Source organism: Varroa destructor, unplaced genomic scaffold, assembly GCF_002443255.2.
Source record: "Varroa destructor unplaced genomic scaffold, Vdes_3.0 BEIS01000002.1, whole genome shotgun sequence".
NCBI classification, from domain to species: Eukaryota; Metazoa; Arthropoda; class Arachnida; order Mesostigmata; family Varroidae; genus Varroa; species Varroa destructor.
In genome coordinates this window covers 2,832,241-2,851,270 of record NW_019211455.1, presented here as the reverse complement: position 1 = coordinate 2,851,270, position 19,030 = coordinate 2,832,241, and the positions used below count along the sequence as shown (strand labels likewise).

General features: G+C 38.1%; 1 protein-coding gene and 1 long non-coding RNA gene across 10 annotated transcripts in view; one reads left to right on the top strand and one right to left on the bottom strand.

Moving 5' to 3' along the window:
- The first annotated feature begins 1,174 nt into the window (after positions 1–1,174).
- AspRS-m (aspartyl-tRNA synthetase, mitochondrial) lies at positions 1,175–9,921 on the top strand. 4 transcript variants are annotated; one of them, XM_086980577.1, is made up of 16 exons: positions 1,175–1,239; positions 1,406–1,474; positions 2,766–2,999; positions 3,285–3,376; positions 3,559–3,683; positions 3,902–3,979; positions 4,448–4,605; positions 5,098–5,203; positions 5,476–5,631; positions 5,887–6,068; positions 6,744–6,841; positions 7,128–7,256; positions 7,435–7,635; positions 8,072–8,291; positions 8,731–8,788; positions 9,220–9,921. In XM_086980577.1, the coding sequence occupies exons 3-16, from the start codon at positions 2,854–2,856 to the stop codon at positions 9,445–9,447; spliced, it is 1,977 nt and encodes a 658-aa protein (XP_086836703.1). In that variant the 5' UTR covers positions 1,175–1,239; positions 1,406–1,474; positions 2,766–2,853; the 3' UTR covers positions 9,448–9,921. The 4 variants fall into 4 exon arrangements, with proteins under 4 accessions (XP_086836703.1, XP_022648215.1, XP_022648219.1 ...); XM_022792480.2 differs by lacking the exons at positions 1,175–1,239; positions 1,406–1,474 and adding an exon at positions 1,905–2,259; XM_022792484.2 differs by lacking the exons at positions 1,175–1,239; positions 1,406–1,474 and adding an exon at positions 1,931–2,259 and having other exon boundaries at positions 8,165–8,291.
- The window catches only part of LOC111244920 (uncharacterized), a 22,970-nt gene continuing 13,848 nt past the window's right edge, over positions 9,909–19,030 (bottom strand). For 4 of the 6 annotated variants that reach the window (XR_015321559.1, XR_015321558.1, XR_002671116.2 and 1 more), the window contains 4 exons: positions 16,926–17,079; positions 13,956–14,021; positions 12,372–12,479; positions 9,909–10,003 (listed from right to left, as the gene is read on the bottom strand). This is a non-coding gene — a long non-coding RNA (uncharacterized LOC111244920). The remainder of the gene's footprint in view (positions 10,004–12,371; positions 12,480–13,955; positions 14,022–16,925; positions 17,080–19,030) is intronic. The other 2 variants (XR_015321562.1, XR_015321560.1) reach the window with 2 other exon arrangements.

The window sequence follows — 19,030 nt, the reverse complement described above, 5'->3', positions numbered from 1 at the left end:
TTTTCGGTTCACAGGTTTGATTCAATTCGCGTTATTGGATTTTTTCTCTGACCGATCTTAAAAAAATTAAGATGCATGAAAGGACAACGATTTTTTTCGCAAATTTTCATCGGACTTTTGTTGAACTAGAAAGAAGCAAAATAAGCACCTTTTTCTGCCAAAGTATTAGCGATAAAACTCTATCAAAGCAATATTTTCGAAGAGAAACTAAAAACATGTTGCACCCTATAAAAATTATTTCGGTAAGAATGTTACATGCTTATTCTAGGGCTGTTGTTCAAGCATATATGACACCGAATAGCGTCGATGGTAAATTTAGAAATTTAAAGAATTAAGTGGCCTCAGAGCATAACTTACTTTTCCTCTTTTCTTCTCACGTAATATGTCATAAGTGTGGCAGTACCCGGAGCCAACAATCGACTTTACACTATGCAGCAGAATCCTTTTAGATATATGGTAGACAAATCATAATACGTGATCTGCCCGATTTGGCAGTGAATGGCTATGAAGTGTCGGTTTTTTAGCCATAATTTTAGCTGTTTCCAGAAAGAAAGGCATAATTTTTCAGTTCTATTGAATTACTGATTTCTTCTTTCGAAAGCATTAACGGCCTGTTAAGTTTCACCTCCGGCCCATCAAACTCCACTGATGGAGCCATACGGGCTAACGATAAGGGTGTCTTCTCGAACCGACAGTGTCTCAAAGATAAGTAACTGTAGTAATTAGTTTCAGCCGCATAATTCTATTTTTTGTTTGGCTATACCACCAGTTGTTTTCAAGTACTGCATATAAGAATTGCTTCATATTATATATTTGCACTTTCTCTAATAAATTCTCTGTAAAACAACAACTGTCATGTTTGGCATGCACGGCTTGACGTGAAAATTTAGTCCGTTAGACACGATATGTATAGACTGAAAAACAAAAACAATTTACTATGAGCTTTCATGTGCACTTGTGCACTTTGCTACCAGGATCTATGTATTCCAGCTGAAAGCGGCAGACTCTATTCATATTTAGAAAGACTACATTATTGGATTAAATGTATCCAATCTATACCGTTAAGCTAGTGTAATCCTTCTTTTTTTTTGTAACCTAATTATTTCGGTGATCTTGATATTTCTATTTGGAAACACGTACAAAAATCCCACACAACGCTCTTTGCTCTCATTCACGGGCAAATTATCGATGAAAGAAACGTATACTGCCTTCAGACCGAAGGAAAGCGTGGATAACAAAGTAAGTCACCTTATGTTCTATTATCATACTAGAAACAGTTGATTATCCTTTTGTGGATTTTATATTGGATAAAGATGGCTTTTGAGCTTCATAAAAATTGCTTGTTCAAATATAAATTCTATATTCAGCACAATATTTTTGCAAATAGTTATTTCAAACGTTTCAGTGTAACTCCCTTTCTTGGCTTAGGACAGGACCGATGAGAATTTTAAACGGATCATTACTGCTTTGTACGGTAGGTGAAATAGATTACCGCTCTTTTTGTTTGCGTCCAGTTTTAAAACACATTCGAGTAAGATCAGCAGGTGAACTTTTTTTTTAAATATTAATAATTATTCTTATAATAAGATATTATTCGTAGTCATTAGTTATTTACATGGATCTATTTATAGGTCAGCTAAGTAGCAAAATATTTTTAGTTTACATATTTTTACATATGATTTGTAATTTCAAACCATGTACGAATTTGGTCGTCTAACGAATCCAGAGCAAGCTTTGCTATCATTCTTTAAGTAAAATTGATTATTCCCATAAAGCATTTGTGACTAACTCTGATGCTAAGTCTTTTACATTTAGTCTGCAGCAAATGAATAGCAAGATATGTAAAGGCTGTTTTTAACGCTTCTTGCTATTCTCGGGAAAAATAGCATCTCTATTTAGAACCTATGCACCGTCCCAGTCTACCAAGCAGTCAAATTACGACAATGAAGTCAGCACAGATCATCAACAGCACCGCAAAAACAGACTTTGCCAAACATTTTTATATCTAGTCGTCCCTGCATCACCCAGCGCTCTCCATCTGTGTCGACTGCAAATCGAATAGTGAAGACAGTCGCGTACCGCCAATCATGTGAAGGACTCCTTTTTGTTTATTGATTTTAATAAAAAGAGTTTCTGTGCATTGTAACTATTGCAATCTACAACGCTAAGGAAACTGATTCAATTATATGATCATGCATTTGTTAGATTCGCAAATGGTCACATCAGCATGCTCTTACCTGGTGGAAGCAATGAAACCATGTGAGTGCCGGCTTATATCAGGATCGTTAATGATAGTTTATTACTACATTTTCTGTGAGGTGGCTCTTTAGCTTGGACTAGCCTATGACGTTCACAGTGGGTTTTCGGAATACTTTTATTTAGCTAATTGGGTCGTGTAGTATATGTCAGTGACAGGGTTGAGCCAGCGATCTCTTTATATATACAATATATTTCGCATTGTGAGACTAACGATTGTTGGCTGTTTCAGCTAAAGACATAGCTGCCTTGTCTATTTCTTCAAATTACTTCAAACTGTAGTTAAAAATGTACTAAAAAAGTATAACTGGGCTTTCCTCTTTCTTTGCAATAGGTCTAAATTGCTAAGTAGCATATCCGAGTAAAAATTTCTTGGTAATATCTGAGATTTACTTGCGATGGTCGTTAGTAGCTGTCTGTAGTTTCTATGGTAACGCACAAAGAGATGTGAACTTTTCTAAGCCATCTTAGCCTGTGACTTATTATTATTATTGTATGATGTGTTACAGAAGAAGAATTATTGGGTAGCAGCTTTTTGACATATTGCTGTCATTTCTGGAATAACGTGTTCAAGTACAGTTTCGTCGGTCTTTTACAATGTCGCTACAGCAGACAATGAGGCGTATCTGGCCTATGTTGGGTCTTCGGACTCGTCAGACGTCAAGCAAAATCGTCGTAGAATTCGTTCGTCATATTCGAACAACGTCTCAAGATAAGGCTGCTCACGAAAGAGCTATCGAGAAGTAATATGAGCTATTTGAATTTAATCCTGCTATATCTAACGTAATGACTTAGCTTCTAATTCTTGTTTAGGCGTTACTTTAAATTTTTACTCTGAAATAAAATGTAATCTTATTTCTCAATATGAAAATCACTTCTACGTATGTCGCATCTCGCCAAAACGTTCATAAATTGCCCCATTGATATCACCCAAAAATAAGAAAATAAATAAATATAATACCGAGTACAGATTCATATATCGTAATTGCAGTTTAGTTTTCTCAGCCGTGCATTTTAACGTTTTTCAGTACCCGAAATGATTTGACGAGCTCAAGCGGCGCAAAAGCAACAGAAAGTAGAACATATGCTGAATATGCGCCTGGTTTAAATGACTTCACAGGTAAGTCTTTGAAAGAAGAACTTATCGAGGCAAAATTGCGCTCAAAAATAATCAAGTTTGTCTACCACGGCACATGAAATTGATATAAAAATATTATTGCAACTGGTGATCGAATTTAAGAAGTTTCTTTTCTTAAGAAACGAAGGTCCTGATGCTATGTTTTATGCATTTCGTGTCTCTAGGACGAAGTCATACCTGCGGTCAGCTGGGTGCTAGCGATGTGGGTAGCCGCGTGGTCCTTTGCGGATGGGTTTCCTTCAAGAGGCTGTTTTTTCTTTTACTAAGGGACAGCTATGGGGTTACACAGGTACAACCCAATTACGAAGTTGGCCAAAATTTGTTATTCGAATTAGTATCGACTTTTCGTTCAACAGGAACCAAAAGTTATGCTTTTATTTTATGCAAAATTTTTATCTTCCACAAGACTTTTTAATGTGGCCAATCGATATAATCTATTGAACAAAGTAGGCTTGTTTCTTTTAGTGTCCACGTTAATAGCTTAAAATAATTTTTGTTGTTTTTAAGGTTGTATTCGATAAGGATCTTCACAGCAACCTCGTAAAGAGTCTTGGCCTCGAGAGTGTGATACAGGTGGAAGGAGTGGTATGTGAAAATATTCTGCACACTTTATCATTGCTAGTTGATATTCACAAGCATCTTGCGTAGTAGCAGTAATAATATTTTGATAACCATGGTATTTTTATCAAGTGAATAAATAATGTCAAATGCCCTGACTTGTAATACAGATATTTATATTCTGTCTCAGAATTTGTTTGACGAAATTCAGTAAGCGAAGTGGGAGTAGGTTACTAGGATCGGTAGTTCCACCGTTCACCATTCCATCACTGATGAACGTGCTTGGTAAATTCAATTCCCTTTGTTTGCGCCACTAGACATAACCAGGTATGATGATAGCTTGGTTGGACGCTCCAGAATAGGGATGCGGTTCATTGAATCTGTTTGGTCCAGTACAACACACGCGATAGGTCAAACACAAGCTTTCCAATTTCGATAGAGGAACGGAAGAATTTACCGAAAGGTCAACGATCTATGAATCAAAATACTTGGCAGGTGCGGCGCCGTCCTGAAAGCCAGGCGATTCAAAATACGTCCACGGGAGAAATAGAGGTACTGGCTGAGCAGATTACGGTACTGAACAATGCACAAGGTCTACCATTTATTCCGCGCGAGTATCAAAAAAAGAGCGAGGCTCTTCGATTACAATACCGGTAAAGTGAAGCCAGTTTAGCGCTTACACGATGTTTTTAAGGAACCGTTACAAGTTGAGTGCCTCTCTACACTTAAGTGGCATTATGAGATTGCGTTTGTAAGTTTGAGCAATAGTCACATGCGATTTACTATTTCTCTGCAGATGAGGTATTTCCATTATGCCGGTTTGATTTTATATATCCAGTGAATCACTACGTACAGATAGCATTGATTTCCGCGATAAAGAAATATGGTATTCATCCTACACTATAAAAGAAATATGAAAAGCCTGATTGTTTAGGAGTTGATAAAATCGGACTTGAAAGTCTGCGCATTTTTTTAGCCATTCGGGTAGCGTTCGATGCGAAAAAAATTGAATAAAACTAGCACGCAACACTCGGATGGTATATATTATATCAGAGCGATAACACTGCAACTATTATTCGTAAACTGAGGGACCTTCTCAAAGGAAAATGTACAGTCTGATGTGCTAGCAGGGGCCTATTCTACAGGTTTCTCGACCTTCGTCATCAACAAATGCAATCAAATCTAAGACAGCGGTCGCAGTTTACACATGCTGTACGAAGACATCTCGTTGAAAAGCTTGGCTTCTGTGAGGTAACTAGAAGAACAGTCTTAAGTTAGAACATACTGAATATACAAATACAGAGATCATTTAGTTGAAGATTCTCAAGGAACTTAGTTCGGTAACGCTTTTACAATCCGGTGTTTAATCAACATGCGACACTAGAAATTCAACGCGTTTTTTTATCATATATAAATATGCCATACAATAGTGTATTCGGCAATAATATTTAGCGATAATTGAAAAAAATCTGATGGAGTGTTTTTTTATCGCTTACCCACGTTTCGAAATTCTCGTAATACAGGTAGAGACTCCGACACTCTTCCGTAGTACACCGGGAGGATCAAAAGAGTTTCCGGTCGCATGCCACTCGTATCCCGGCCAGTTTTACTCGCTCACACAAAGTCCCCAGCAGTTCAAGCAGCTGCTAATGGTCGGAGGTGTCGACAGATACTTTCAGGTAGATAATTATTATGGAACCAGATATATAAGCTGCTAGTTTTGTCGTTATGACTGTATGTATGCGTGAAATGAATTATGTCGGAATGTTTGCGTCGCTGTGCCCATCTGTTAAACTCGTTACCGAATAGAAGTTACAAGAATTTTGTTCAGGATCTTTGCACCTAAAATACGTCTAGATGAAGTAAGTCTGACCCATTATGCCAAAATTAAGTTGAGTTATAGTTGGTAACCAAGTTATTCATATTTTCTTTAGATTGCTCGGTGCTATCGTGACGAAGGCGGCCGGCCTGATCGACAACCGGAGTTCACCCAAATCGATCTCGAAATGTCTTTCGTGACGATGCAGGATGTGATGAGAGCCGTAGAACAGCTCGTCCGATCTGTGTGGCCGAGGCCTCTTCCCACTGAAGATCGCTTTCCAGTCATTACACATAGGTAAAATGTATTTGAGTTGATATGAAATTGATTAGCTTAATAATTCCATTCTATTCATCATTTTGTTCTATGCTATTTAGGCAAAGTGCCAGACCTGCCACGTTTATTAATATAGATACTTTTTATGTTAAAGAAGATGGTTAAGCGCTTGCTTCTTATATGAATTCGGCATATACAACAAATCCCGTTCCTTTGAAGTTGAGCATTTCTTGATTTGTCTTCTTTGGTCCATGCAATCGTTTTTCCTTTAACTCTTATGGGTGGCCAATTCGAATAAAACCGGGCAATTACAGGAAGTATATACAGCCAATTTAATGGCATCATCTTCATTCCATGCTACTTTTCGTACGGCCATGGCTCTCAGACAACATGACTCTAAATGACGGCAAACTGATAAGCCAGGTTGGAAGGATTATCAGATTTAGGAAACACGGTTTACGGATGATTGGTATTACAGCAAGCAAGGCATCAATAAAGTCATTAAAGGCTGGTTTCAATATGTAGCTCAGCGATAAGATCCCGAAGGTAATCTAAAACAATGGATTGCGCCGCTGCATTTAAAATAACTTTTCGTTTACCTTCATTGCTTATAGTTCATTATACCGAAATAGTCAAACGTCTACAAACGGCGTTGCGTTGGTATAAATTGAAAATGCGTTGTGTATTTCCTATTAGCGACGCCATGCGCAAGTACGGGACGGACAAGCCAGATATTCGGTACGGTTTCGTGCTTGAGGATGCTGAAACACTCTTCCCTGGGCTTGTAAAACACGGTTTGTGGAACATTATAACCCTGTTAAACAAATTCCAGGAAAATTTTAGTACGCTAATTTAATAAGATAGAAAAAAAAAACGATGCGTTATTATTTAACAAGCGTCTAAAATAGGTTAAATAGAAGCACATTTATAATCTCTTTAAATTGTCAATTTAATTTGTATAAGGAGCCAAAAAATTGAAAACATTGAGCTTCCTCATAAGTTCTTATTGTCCTGCCTTTTTAGGGCTGAATTTTGGTGATTTTCCAATCAATAACCTTTTCAGCTTTTATTTCTAATCAGGTTTCCCAAGCGTCGCCAAAGAGGACCACGCCGTAAAAATGATCCGTTGGCCAGGCGGACATGGTCAGGTGAAAAAGCAGTTCGTGGAGAATTGGAGAGAAGCGAGCAAGAAATTCGGAAGGTGTGCTGGTACGTCTTCTTTTATTTTTGCGAAACCAGCTATTCCACTGCTACTACATGAAATCAGGTTGATCACTTTTCGTCTCGGTATAGACTCAATAAAAATTTCACAGTAGATTGCCTTTCTGTACCGTCTCTATGATTAACATCGCACAAATTTGCTTCTGACTTACTATTATCCGTGCAGTGGTCAGAATATCTGTCGATGAGCAAGGCATACCCGACTCTCTAGCAAGGAACGCCGCAGAAGCTGAACTAAAAGCTCGATTATCGCCTGGTGACTTAATCGTTGTAGCGTGGGGCGAAAAACTTGCGGTTCAGCGGACTCTTGGGAAAGTACGAACTGATTTAGCTCAACTTAGTGGGATATTCGAGAGTGGTAAACCAGGTGAGATGACAATGCATACTGACATCACAAATGGAGCAAAATTTTTCGTTTTAGTGGAATATTTGGTAGAAATCTCGTTTTTGTATAGCTAATTTACTAGAAACTTTCAAGCCCATCGCTATAATACACAATACCTTTTCAGTAGAATGCAGTGCAACAGACTACATTACGTTACTCAACGTTGTTACCGCGAAACAGTGAACATCTTCAAATAAAAGTATACGAAGGTGCACGTTAGAAATTTTTCATTCTGATTTATCCTATCAATCAGTGTCAAACTGATTCGTTTCGCAAACGCAAAAAGTATCACCGCAGTATTTTTGACGGCTTCAACATGCTGTTACGATGATCAAGCAGTGCTTGAAAAACTTGAAACATTAACTTAACAGGATAATATTGTTCGGATGTTTATTTTATTATTATATTATATTAACAGATTACCAGTTTTTGTGGGTGGTCGACTTTCCGCTGTTCGCCAAAGAGGATCACGGGACTTTTGTTTCTAACCATCATCCATTTACGGCTCCAGTAACTGAGGACTTACCACTACTTAATACGGATCCAGAGAAGGTTCGAGGTCAGCACTTCGACCTCATCCTCAACGGCTGGGAAATAGGAGGCGGATCCATTCGAATTCATGATTCGGCAATGCAAACGTAAGCAATCTTTTGTGCTCGTGTGTAGTTCGCAGGAGTTTCCATAAAGTGACTTCTATGAAACATAGTTAGCAATCCTTGTCCAGTTCCAAGGTTATATGAGCGCACAAGGTCGCTGCCGGTAAGTGCAGTAAGATCCTTCTTCAACGTATAATAATTATATTCCAAATCGGAATGAATGATTTTAAAACGGTGACGAAAACTCATTACTCATCTGCACTTACAGGTACTTTTTTAACGGCTTGCGATTATTTTCTAACCACTTTTACATTTTATTCCTGAATAACATTGATCTGACTGATCTATGTACACACTAGCTAGTCAGCGTAGGCCTCGCATACATTGCAGCTGCCGTGGGCATTGTAGAATAAGTGAATACTGCATCTTGAGCCAGCCAAAAAACATTGTTCTGATTCTACTCCTCGCTAAAATCTTGCAGGACTATTCTGAAGGATATTCTTTGCATTGACACGTTACAGCTGAAGCATCTACTAGAGGTATGTCGTGCATTCTATGCTATTTATAGAGTTTCTGGCGGTATTATTGTTTACTAACTATCTCGTTTGTGAAGTTTTATAAGAGTGGTGAAATTCAGCTTTGTCTTCTTATCAGGTTGGCCCGCAAACAGAATGCTATGTCGTGTTCGGAAACTGATGAATATGGCAAGCACTGTTTAATTGTAAAGAAACGTTGCAGAGTTTATCTTAAGCCCAAATTATATTCTATTGTTGGCTCTGCAGATATACAACCAATTACAAACAAAGGACATTTCGCGATGTCAACGATTTCCGTTGATTTAAAGGCTTGAATGTACTTTTAATGAAACTTGACGAGCATATAAGTATTGCTGTTTATGAAAAATCATAGGTAGATATTTTCATAGTATCTAATTATCTACCTGATTGCTCTATTGTTGCTTTTACAAAAGGCTTTAGCAATGGGCGCACCACCTCACGGCGGGTTCGCGATTGGCTTGGATCGTTTACTAGCAATTTTATGTAGGGCACCAACTATCCGAGATGTGATAGCCTTTCCGAAGACTAGTGAAGGTCGGGACCTAATGGGAGACACTCCGGCTCCGCTCTCCATTGAAGAACTGAAGTTCTTTCATTTACCCTACACAAACAACAGCAGAAACAGAGATCCGAGTGCATAATGGTCTATAAAATTATGCCAACGTTAAATTCTAGATCTTCGCTATATTGCGTTTACGGAAACTACTGCAATTTTACTGTTATGTAATATATCTATTAAATGTTATATAAAAATATAAGAAAAAAAGAATCAAAAAACTATGTGTTTTTGGAGTTATACAAAAATGGCTAAAAATAATCTTTCGGTCCCTTGAACCCTAGAGACTACACTGAATAGTTATCGAGTATGAATGTAACAGAGCTTCATGTAAATCTGTGAGTTTTACCAAAATTCATTGATTTGATTTTTTATTAACATCTCCAGATTTCTAAAGATTGCAGTTTAATGTAATGTAGTATGGTTTGTTAAGAACCCATAACGGTAGTTGCCTAATATAAGAACAGAGTCTGCAGTGTTATACTCATCATGTAAACTGTAATATACTAAAAATCTAAATGAACTAAACAATAAACCTGTTACTTACTAGATAACCCTCGCGGAAGGTGGAAATCACTTTGGATGCTTCGTAGTATTTTTCTGTATTCTGATAGCGTTACGTTCGGCCTGAACCTGTAGTACTGAACTTCGCCTCGTAAGTTAATTGTTATTATCAATAGTGTGTTTAAATATAAATGTTTTTTTTTTTCAGTTCGCCGTTGGTGGACTGGAAGGATTCGCATATTAACGCAAAAGTTCATTGCCGAAAAAGTATTGACAGTTTCCCTGGTTACATCACTTTAGTCACATATCACGAATAATATGAGTTCCGTCAGGCGTTGATATCATTTAAAAGTTGAGATAGTAGATGCGCTAACATTAATGGGATATTTTTATTTAGACTTCAGATAGAGTGGCCTGAAGCTAAGTGAAATTTCTGTAGAATTTAATATATTTTATAAATGTTTTACGATGAAGACACAAATGTTGCCTAAGCTCATAAACTATTGCGTCAGCTTTGACTGACTGAGGTGATTTTGTCCGGAAATTTCGAGGTGAAAAACGTTTTTCATAGTGGTCGACCAGTCAGGACAAAAGTTCATGGAATGATTGCGATAGTTAGACCCCGCCCAGAAATTAAACTATTTGAAAAAAGCTGGCTACAAAAAAGCTCGACGTTTGGTTCGATCATACTCAAATCTGCAGAACATCGAACTGCTAAGTCGAATCATTTCTAAAGTGGTTGATTATAGGCAATAAACGGCAGCTCACATACGACAAGTATGTGCGAATGAGATCATGTTCAGAGAGAATGAGAGCTCCCTAACCCGTGACAAAGTCCGAATTGACGCCAAAGGAGGTAATGTTACGCCTTTGGTGGCTATCAGCGACAGACATTGTTAAAAAGCCGTTGAAGAAAATCCACAGAAACTAGTTGAATAGAAGAAGTACCCATGAAAATTCCAGACTACATACATCGTCAATCATACATATTTTAAAAAATGAAGAAAACTTCAGTGGTAAACTTCAGTGGTGCCCTTGGTAGGTGGTATGGTCGTATAGCCCGGATCTCCACGTAGCTCCTTTGATGGTACTGTATTTAGTTCGAATGGGCACATGAAGCCACCAAGGCTTTGCAAATAGAATTAAGGCGTTACCAAAAAATAGCAGGATGTCATTGATCGAAATAGCATATACTTAGTGTAGTAATATCGTTTTAAAATATAAAAAATATTTTAATTTTGGCTCTAAAACCGGCAGTACTTCACCGACCATCAAATATATATACATTGCGGTTAAGTATGAGTAGGAGTGGCTATTTTTCTACGTTAAGAACAACCTAACAAGTTGGAAATTGTTAATGGGCAAAAATTAAAATAGACATTTATATCGATGGTAATGTATTCAGATCTTATTCAAATCACTTGTCTTAGCAAAAATATCAAAAGGTTATATAAGCAATACACAGAACAGCGTTCAGAATAATTGAAAAAATCATATGTATATATATATATATATATATATATATATATGGGAGATCAAAAGCGATATGAATTTCATTTGTTTTAGTAAAAATTATCATTTATTGAAATGGACAATTACAACTTGAAGATGATCATTTTATGAAACTTCTTTCAGAGCCACTTTTTACATCATTCCATCCAAATTACCCATTGCCACTTGTTATATCCCGCTCGAAAAGCTGCCACTGATTATTTTTTCTAGTTCAAATGTTAGATCAAAAAGCTCTTGTTTTGTAGATACGAGCGATTATACCATGCATGCTCTCGATAATAACGACTGTGCAATTGGACCATGTTTTTATTTTCACTTGACAGACTGATTCGTGTTGATGCTATAGTTTTCGGGCAGAGCGCTACATCGTGCCAAAGACAGTGATCACCCACTGTAATTTTGATACTACCCTTGTTGAATCCACAGTGTCTAAAAATCGACCCTTTGATTTTTAGCAAGTACACAACGAACATACATACGCCCATCTGTGTGTCTACAAAAGTCGGACAGAATCCATGGAGAACGTCGAACGTACAATGTTCGACCAGCGTATTTACGGCATCAAAATGGAAACATGAACTATATCTGCCCGCCATGCAATTCTCTCTCATTAATCCGTAGCGAATTCGATCTGACTACATCACTCGGTTGATGTCTTCTTCTGCTCAAGGCAGATATCATATATTCATAGAATACTTAGCAAAAAAAGCTGACCGAATTTTACATGTAAGAACAAATCTAGAGAATTGGAAATTGAACAATTAGATTGGGGAACGACAAGTGTTGCTTAACCCTTTTGTAAACGTTGTAAGAAAACACACCGTCATACTAATGAAAAACTCTCTGGACTCTACATATGTATACGCGCCTGCAAAGCCAACGTTAAACATTATCCAAAAACGATTTGTTAGTATAACTTTCGCTTGCTACCGAAACCCTCAATCTGGCTCAATTTGTTGTATCTATCTACTGTTGAAGTTTTGTGTTACTTACCTAAAACGGGTTATAGAGGGTGTGTACCCGTCCTCCGCTGAGACGCCGCGCAAGAAACGTGCCTAGAGTGCCAAATAGGGCAGACCCAGTTGTAATCGCCTTTTGCAACTGAAGTTGATTCAACACACACAAACAAAACAATGCTTAGGCAAACACTATACATCCGGATGATTACATAGGAGCTGTGTTGAGTATTAATCTATATTGTTGAACTTAAAGAAAGCTTTAAAGACAAGAGTATTCTCACAATAGTTTTAACGATGACTAGAAGTTATTGCCTGTCAATGTTATTATTTAGACACCTATGAACGTATTCAAAAGTGTCAATGCATTTATAATAACGAATAGCAGTGACAGGCTGCTGTTTTTATGGATTGCTAGTGTCTGGTGGATATCAGTAGCAGGTTTTTGAAGTACCGCTTCTGACCAACGCGTCCTTAACTATCACATTGCTCATGGAAATAATGAAATATCCCTAAAAAATTGTTGTTTTAATTATCCTTATCATCGCTGTTTGATACCATAATTGTTTTCATTGGATAAAAATTGCGTTTGGTGCATGACGGTCCATTTGCTTGAACGCACTCCTAAACAGCGTGTTATTTAGTATTTACTGTAAGAAAATATTACGGCGTACTTCCTTAATGTGGGCACATCACCGAACGTCCCTGTCTTCCCATAGCAGACTTAGCGTCAACAAGAATTAGTGTACCATCGTGCCAATAGCTCCTACCTATTGGAAAGATGAACAGAATCCATACTATTTCCATATGATACTGCAGCGTATGTCCGTACCGGCCAAAACTATGTATTATGGTAGGTTCAAGTAACTACTAAAAAAGGTTCACTTTGGCTTACTTTGTATTATTTAAAATAATCCAGCGGCTGCGTTTGATAATTAACGCATTTTCTTTATTTATTGGCATATCGCTATAACCAACATTACGGTAGCACCCCACAGGAATATATGGAATAAAGATGAAAATAGATGCAAGTATAAAAATGTGGTATCCTTAGGGTACGCAGAAGATCGGAAGTTGGCTTGACATCATAGGTGTCAGTTGTTTCGCGCGATTTTTCTGGCTTATAGACGCTTATCAAACGTAAACCTTCAAAGCAGTTGTCACAAAGCGGACGTAGTTCCTGACTTTTTAGTGGATTTCACTTTTTTTGTGCTGCCACAACTACTGCACTACCGGTAACAATAATAATCATATGAACTTTAGAAGTTAAAAATATAATGGGAACGGGAAATAGGTCTCTCAGACCTTCAGCGCTTCAACTAAACGCTACGATTTCCGCGATGATTTGAATCTTCGTAAAATCGATTTATCCGTACAGAATTTTGTGTGTATCCTTTAAGGCTAAGGGTCTCTGTAGTGATACATTTTTACCAGCAAACACGTCGTTTACAGTACATCTTAAAGGCTGTTTTAATTGATAGAGAAGTACGTACAGATACTAACGTATAATGCATCCATGAAGAGCCGAGTGTTTCTTTTGAGTTGAAACCGTGCCTAAAAATGTCTGGATAACACAATCATTCCCATTGTAGTACTAATTTATGATTACAAAAGTACGCACCGGTTTCTGGTGATGAGTGTATTCGTTGTCCACGTATATTTACGGCACCGATGCCTTAATCAGCTCCTGGATGAATACAAAAATCGTGATTGCTAGTGCATGTTTCAAAAAGACCTACCTTAGTAATTGCAGTTTATCACATTAAAGGGCTCAAAGCACATAACACCTAGTTTTATTTTTGAAGTGAACTATTTAGCTATTTAATGTTATCTCAGCTAGCTGAGCTTTTTAATTTTTTTTCAGCCCGATTACGACAACGCAGTCCCAGATAATTTGCTAAACAAATTCCATAACTGGCCGCAATTTTTAGGCGAATCCAAAACCTTTAATAAACTAAATAAATTGCAAATTGTAGCCTTAAGAGTTTATGCGTTAAGAACTAACACGCGGGCACTTTGCGTAGAGGCTGTTCTTACTTGGTACGGACTCAGTTAGGACAGCTAGAACATTTGTCCACAATTTTCTTGGACAGATTCCGGCAACATTACGTTCCGATTTGACCGGAATTAAGACATCAGAGAAATTTGCTTGTGAGCCCCTTTACCAGGTAGCTAATTGTTCGTATCAACAAAGCGGTTTGCGTACTCGAAACAGATTCCGCCGAACAGTCGCACTCCGTAAATGGTAGCATTTGCTGTAATGTAATATCAAAGTTTAAACATCTATTTGAATATGGTAACTTGTGCATATGTTTGCAGATCCCTTGAGTAAATACGTTCTTGCGCTGCGTTTCGTCGATAAATGATTTATCTGGCAAATAGATACACACAACTTCAAAGCACCACCTGTGTGTTCTGTGCATTATATACAAGTTATGGCTGATCGTATTTTAAAGGTGCATACATCGTTACAATTGCTCAAAACAGCTTTTTTTTTTTTTTTATTAGAACGTCAACTTCGTCTGCTTGCATAGAACAGTTTGCCTTATCCGGTATTACAGACACTCAAGCGTTAGCTTATTTCGTATGGAAATAAGTAACCTAATAAGTACCTATTTTAAAACGAGTGCAAAACCTTTAAGAGCACAAGGCAGTGCGGTTTGTAGAACTGCTATTGAATAAATGCATTTAGTAGATTATTCCAACTCTCATCTGAGAAAGCTGAGGGTAATTTACATAGCTTGTCAAAAATTGGTAGAGGATTAGGACCTGAGCCGGCACTGTTCAATCCGTCACTAAGCAGACAATCTCTTACGCACGGAATCTGGCATCGTTGCAGAACAGGTCCCATAGATCTGTCGTGCCTGAGTGAGTTTTACAAGATGGATAAGTCATAGCAATACTTTAGGTTGTACCAGATTACATAATAAAATTGCGCTAAATGATCGCCTCTACGTGGAACCAGCTCTTCTGCCAAATTATAGAAAGTGCGCCAGTGAACAGTTAGTACAACAGTAACCAACTTACTCACCTTTAAGGCTTTTCGTGAAAGATTTATTTAAGGGACAGCTTTATAAGATCTCTTGGTAAATGTTAAAGCTTTAAATCCACTTACTCGGAGTATTACGAGGTGTTGGATTTGATACGCAGGGTATGTATATTCATTAGGTTTTCCCAAGCAAACCTTTTTATTTAATTGTATTGCTGCCAATCGTTGACCGATTGCCTTCTAAAAAAGCAAGATTTCTAGGAAGTTGCTTAGGCCCTTACTGCCGCTGTCTATAGCGATGCTTAACTGATGTTATAACGTCCGCCAATGTTTTTCTTCCAATCGAGCAGCGTAACATAAAATGATAATACTAAGTATGCTATTCAGCGACATAGCGCCCTCTGAGCCTTGTCCAGCTTATTATTCGAATACTGCTATGCTTGTTCGGATTTGGAAAACAGCGAAAGCATATTAGGGGTTAGTTAGAATTTAAGCCTGGATGTGTCTGCGTCATGGGTTTTTGTCATAAAAGTGTAGAGCAATGAAGGACGTCACGTAAAGGAGTCCTTTCGATAAACCTGATCTCCTTAATTTCGAAGGTTTCGAGTGTTGGGCCTTTCTGTCTGTTTTTACTTGTTTTTGTTGCTGCTGCTGCTATCATCCGACGGATTAATCTAGGTTTCAGCCATACCTTTTATAAATCCGTATAGTAAAACTTGGACTGGTATCGCAGACTGTTTTAACAACAGACGGGTATCGTACGTACAAATATGGCAATCCAGGAAGTTCAAAGACGTTATTTGCATGTCTCGGTGGGCATGGTATATTACACAAAATTGCTGAATTTGTTGCCTTTGTCTTTTGGGGCTACCTTTGCTTGGAGAGCCTTATTTCGGTCAACATCTCAGCTAGGCTGAATTTATGCTACGAAAAACAAATATCATCGAGAAGAAAAAATGTTATTTACACATTTGATAGTTCAACGGGTCTAAACGGGGCTTCGCCAACTCGAAAGTATATTATAGCGAGCGCAAGCTGGCATTCGGTTGTCCAACCACATTAATCGATTTCAGCTATTGCGCATGCGCTGAATATCTGAAAATATATTTCAAATGTTTGGTACAAAATGTCTGGCAGTGACCGGAGAGCCTAAACTCTTACAGCTATTGAATAGCCAAACTAGCGTCTTCAGAAGTGGTTCTAAAAAAATTACATTTAACTAAATTTTAGTTAATATATATTCGACGTGTATCAAAGTATGCTCTGTGCTCTCAGAAAAAATGTGTCTGTGTTCTTTAATGTAAACATTTTGGAACATGTCTTCGGTGAACTGAGTTTGGTTAGTTTTTTTTTTTTTTTTGTCTAATCAGTGTACTGTGCCGATTAGGCTTCTTAACGTCAGTCAATGCAATGGCCTCATAAACTTGTAAAGTGGACAAGCTAACCGACTAAAGCCTTGAACATTTCATATCTCTTCAAATTTGAAACCCAAGAAGTTTGTTTTAGCCAATTAATGTTTTTTAAGGCCATATAGATCAAATAGCCCTAGACCTATTTAATAATACAATAATATGTATTTTTACTCAAAAGGTGGGCGTGAACCTTGTGCTTCCTGAATCCACAATGTCGCACGTCACCGTACCGTAGCAATCAGGGTAGAGACTTTAGGCAGCATCAAGATTTCTGGTCAACTGTCTTTCAGTGAATTAGCTAACTCACGGCAGAGTTAAGGGAAAGCGGGTGTTTCGCCTGCTTCCTGAAAAAATGACACGTGTTACTTTCTGTGCTACAACATGGTAAAAGTTTTTACCAAGGAATAAACTTGATGAAGCGTAGCTAAAGTAAACACAAGCCCACATTTTTGGATAATAAGCCCGAGGAACAAATTTACTGCGATGCTATTTGACGACGGCTGTTAAGAGCTTGCAGATTTTTTCGTGCAGAAAAGCATGGCCGAAGTTAGTTAAATGATAGCATTTGTTAGATCAGAAGTACTTGTTGGCCATAATTTTCTTGTATTAAACCAGAAACGAGTTTAGCTATTTGTGACTCTGTTTCTCATAACGGTGCGGCCTGAGGCCAGCCAGCCTCCAGTGACTGGTTTATTAGGTAGACTATAGTAAATACGAACCGTCAATATAACCGTCAACATTTAAATATAATATAGACATGAAACTCTATGCAGCAGATACCATTAAAGGCTACAATTATTTATGATTTAGCATCCAGTAATTTGAAAAACAAGGTATAGCCGAAAGTGATTCAGTTGTTATCCGTTTCAACTATGTTATCACCACCTTTTAGCCTTGAAATAGAAGCTATACAGGGAATCCGAGAGATTCAATCGGACCATTCTGCTAAGTCTAATACAATCAAGGAACCAACAAGTGCTCCATGAGTCTTAAATTATATTCGATATAACTTGTTTCTAGTGCGGAAGATAAATTTGAGCAACACAGTGGCCGGTGCAGTTAATCTAGGCTTTCCCCTAAAGCGAGGCCGTTTCGAGATATTATAGAGAGTCACGGCAATATAGCGAACATTTAGTGCAGCATTCCCTGTCATATCAGGCACAGACGCAGTTCACTGTATATCGGACAGGAATCTACATGTTTTCGCAAACTAAGGAGAAAGTTGAGTAAGTCGGCGAGAACACATTCAGACGTGGAAAACTAAAACGTCAGGGCTAAACGTGAACAGCTAAATCTATCTGTTAATATCTGCTGCATCTATATATAGAGGCCACAATATCGGCAAAAATGGCAGTTTATACTGCTCGTTTTAACACTAGCGGGGTCGAGCCTTTCCTTCGGACCGTGTCAATATCAGTACAGTTTAATTAAAAACAGGGCAGGGGGCTTGCACGGGCCTGAGTCGTGTGGAAGTCTCATAGTAAGAAAATCCAGCGCTGAATCGGATTGAACAATTGCAACGGTCTCGTCCGGGCTCAAAATGCTAATGCGTAAGATAACCACATAGCTCTTTGCTACTGTATATGAAGTTCAGACGGAAATTGTGGATGTAGCAGCGACCAACCGAATTGACACGGTCGCATCATGCTATATCGTGAATTCTAATACGGCCGCACACGCTTACAAAGTTACCGAATAGCCTAGTAGATTTAGATGATGATCATGATAAATTTGTGTGGCGTGACATTTTTTGCAACAACCGCCAAGAAATTAAGCGCGTTGAGCAGGTAATGCCTGCAATAAGCTTATGTATGCCTCAAAGCCCTAATAATATAACATATGTACATTGCGCAAATCAGCAAGCGCATGATCAAGGCGGTCACAAATGTCGATAATTATGTATACAGTGGAAGGACTCCTTGTTCTGGAATGCTTGTGAAGACCCGAAACGACAGAATTTCTGTTAAGCGCTGGAACTAGTTTACGCATCGGGGGTGTTGCCGAAGATACCGTCTGCTAAGGGAATGGGCTCAGTCTTGGCATAAATAGAATCATTTATAAACATGCTCAAAATGAGACTTTAAAGAGGCTTATTTTTCTAGGCTTTGCGGGTTGTACGACATTGCAGTTTAGGTTTAAAAAAGTTTCGCAACTCTACGTTTTGTTGAGCGACGGCACGATGTCTATGTCTAATCTAACACAACAGCTGGGTTATTCTCTCCATGGTTTTCTTGCATATTCCAAATATTATGCAATGCTGGGCAAGAAAGAGCGCATATATTTATAGCTACGGGT

What these genes read in the sequence shown, in the direction of transcription:
- AspRS-m (XM_086980577.1), top strand. Translation starts at nt 2,854, where the DNA reads ATGTCGCTACAGCAGACAATGAGGCGTATCTGGCCTATGTTGGGTCTT. An exon ending in TGATACAGGTGGAAGGAGTG is followed by an intron (nt 3,980 to 4,447) that starts GTATGTGAAAAT and finishes AATACTTGGCAG; the next exon opens with GTGCGGCGCCGTCCTGAAAG. An exon ending in CATGATTCGGCAATGCAAAC is followed by an intron (nt 8,292 to 8,730) that starts GTAAGCAATCTT and finishes AAAATCTTGCAG; the next exon opens with GACTATTCTGAAGGATATTC.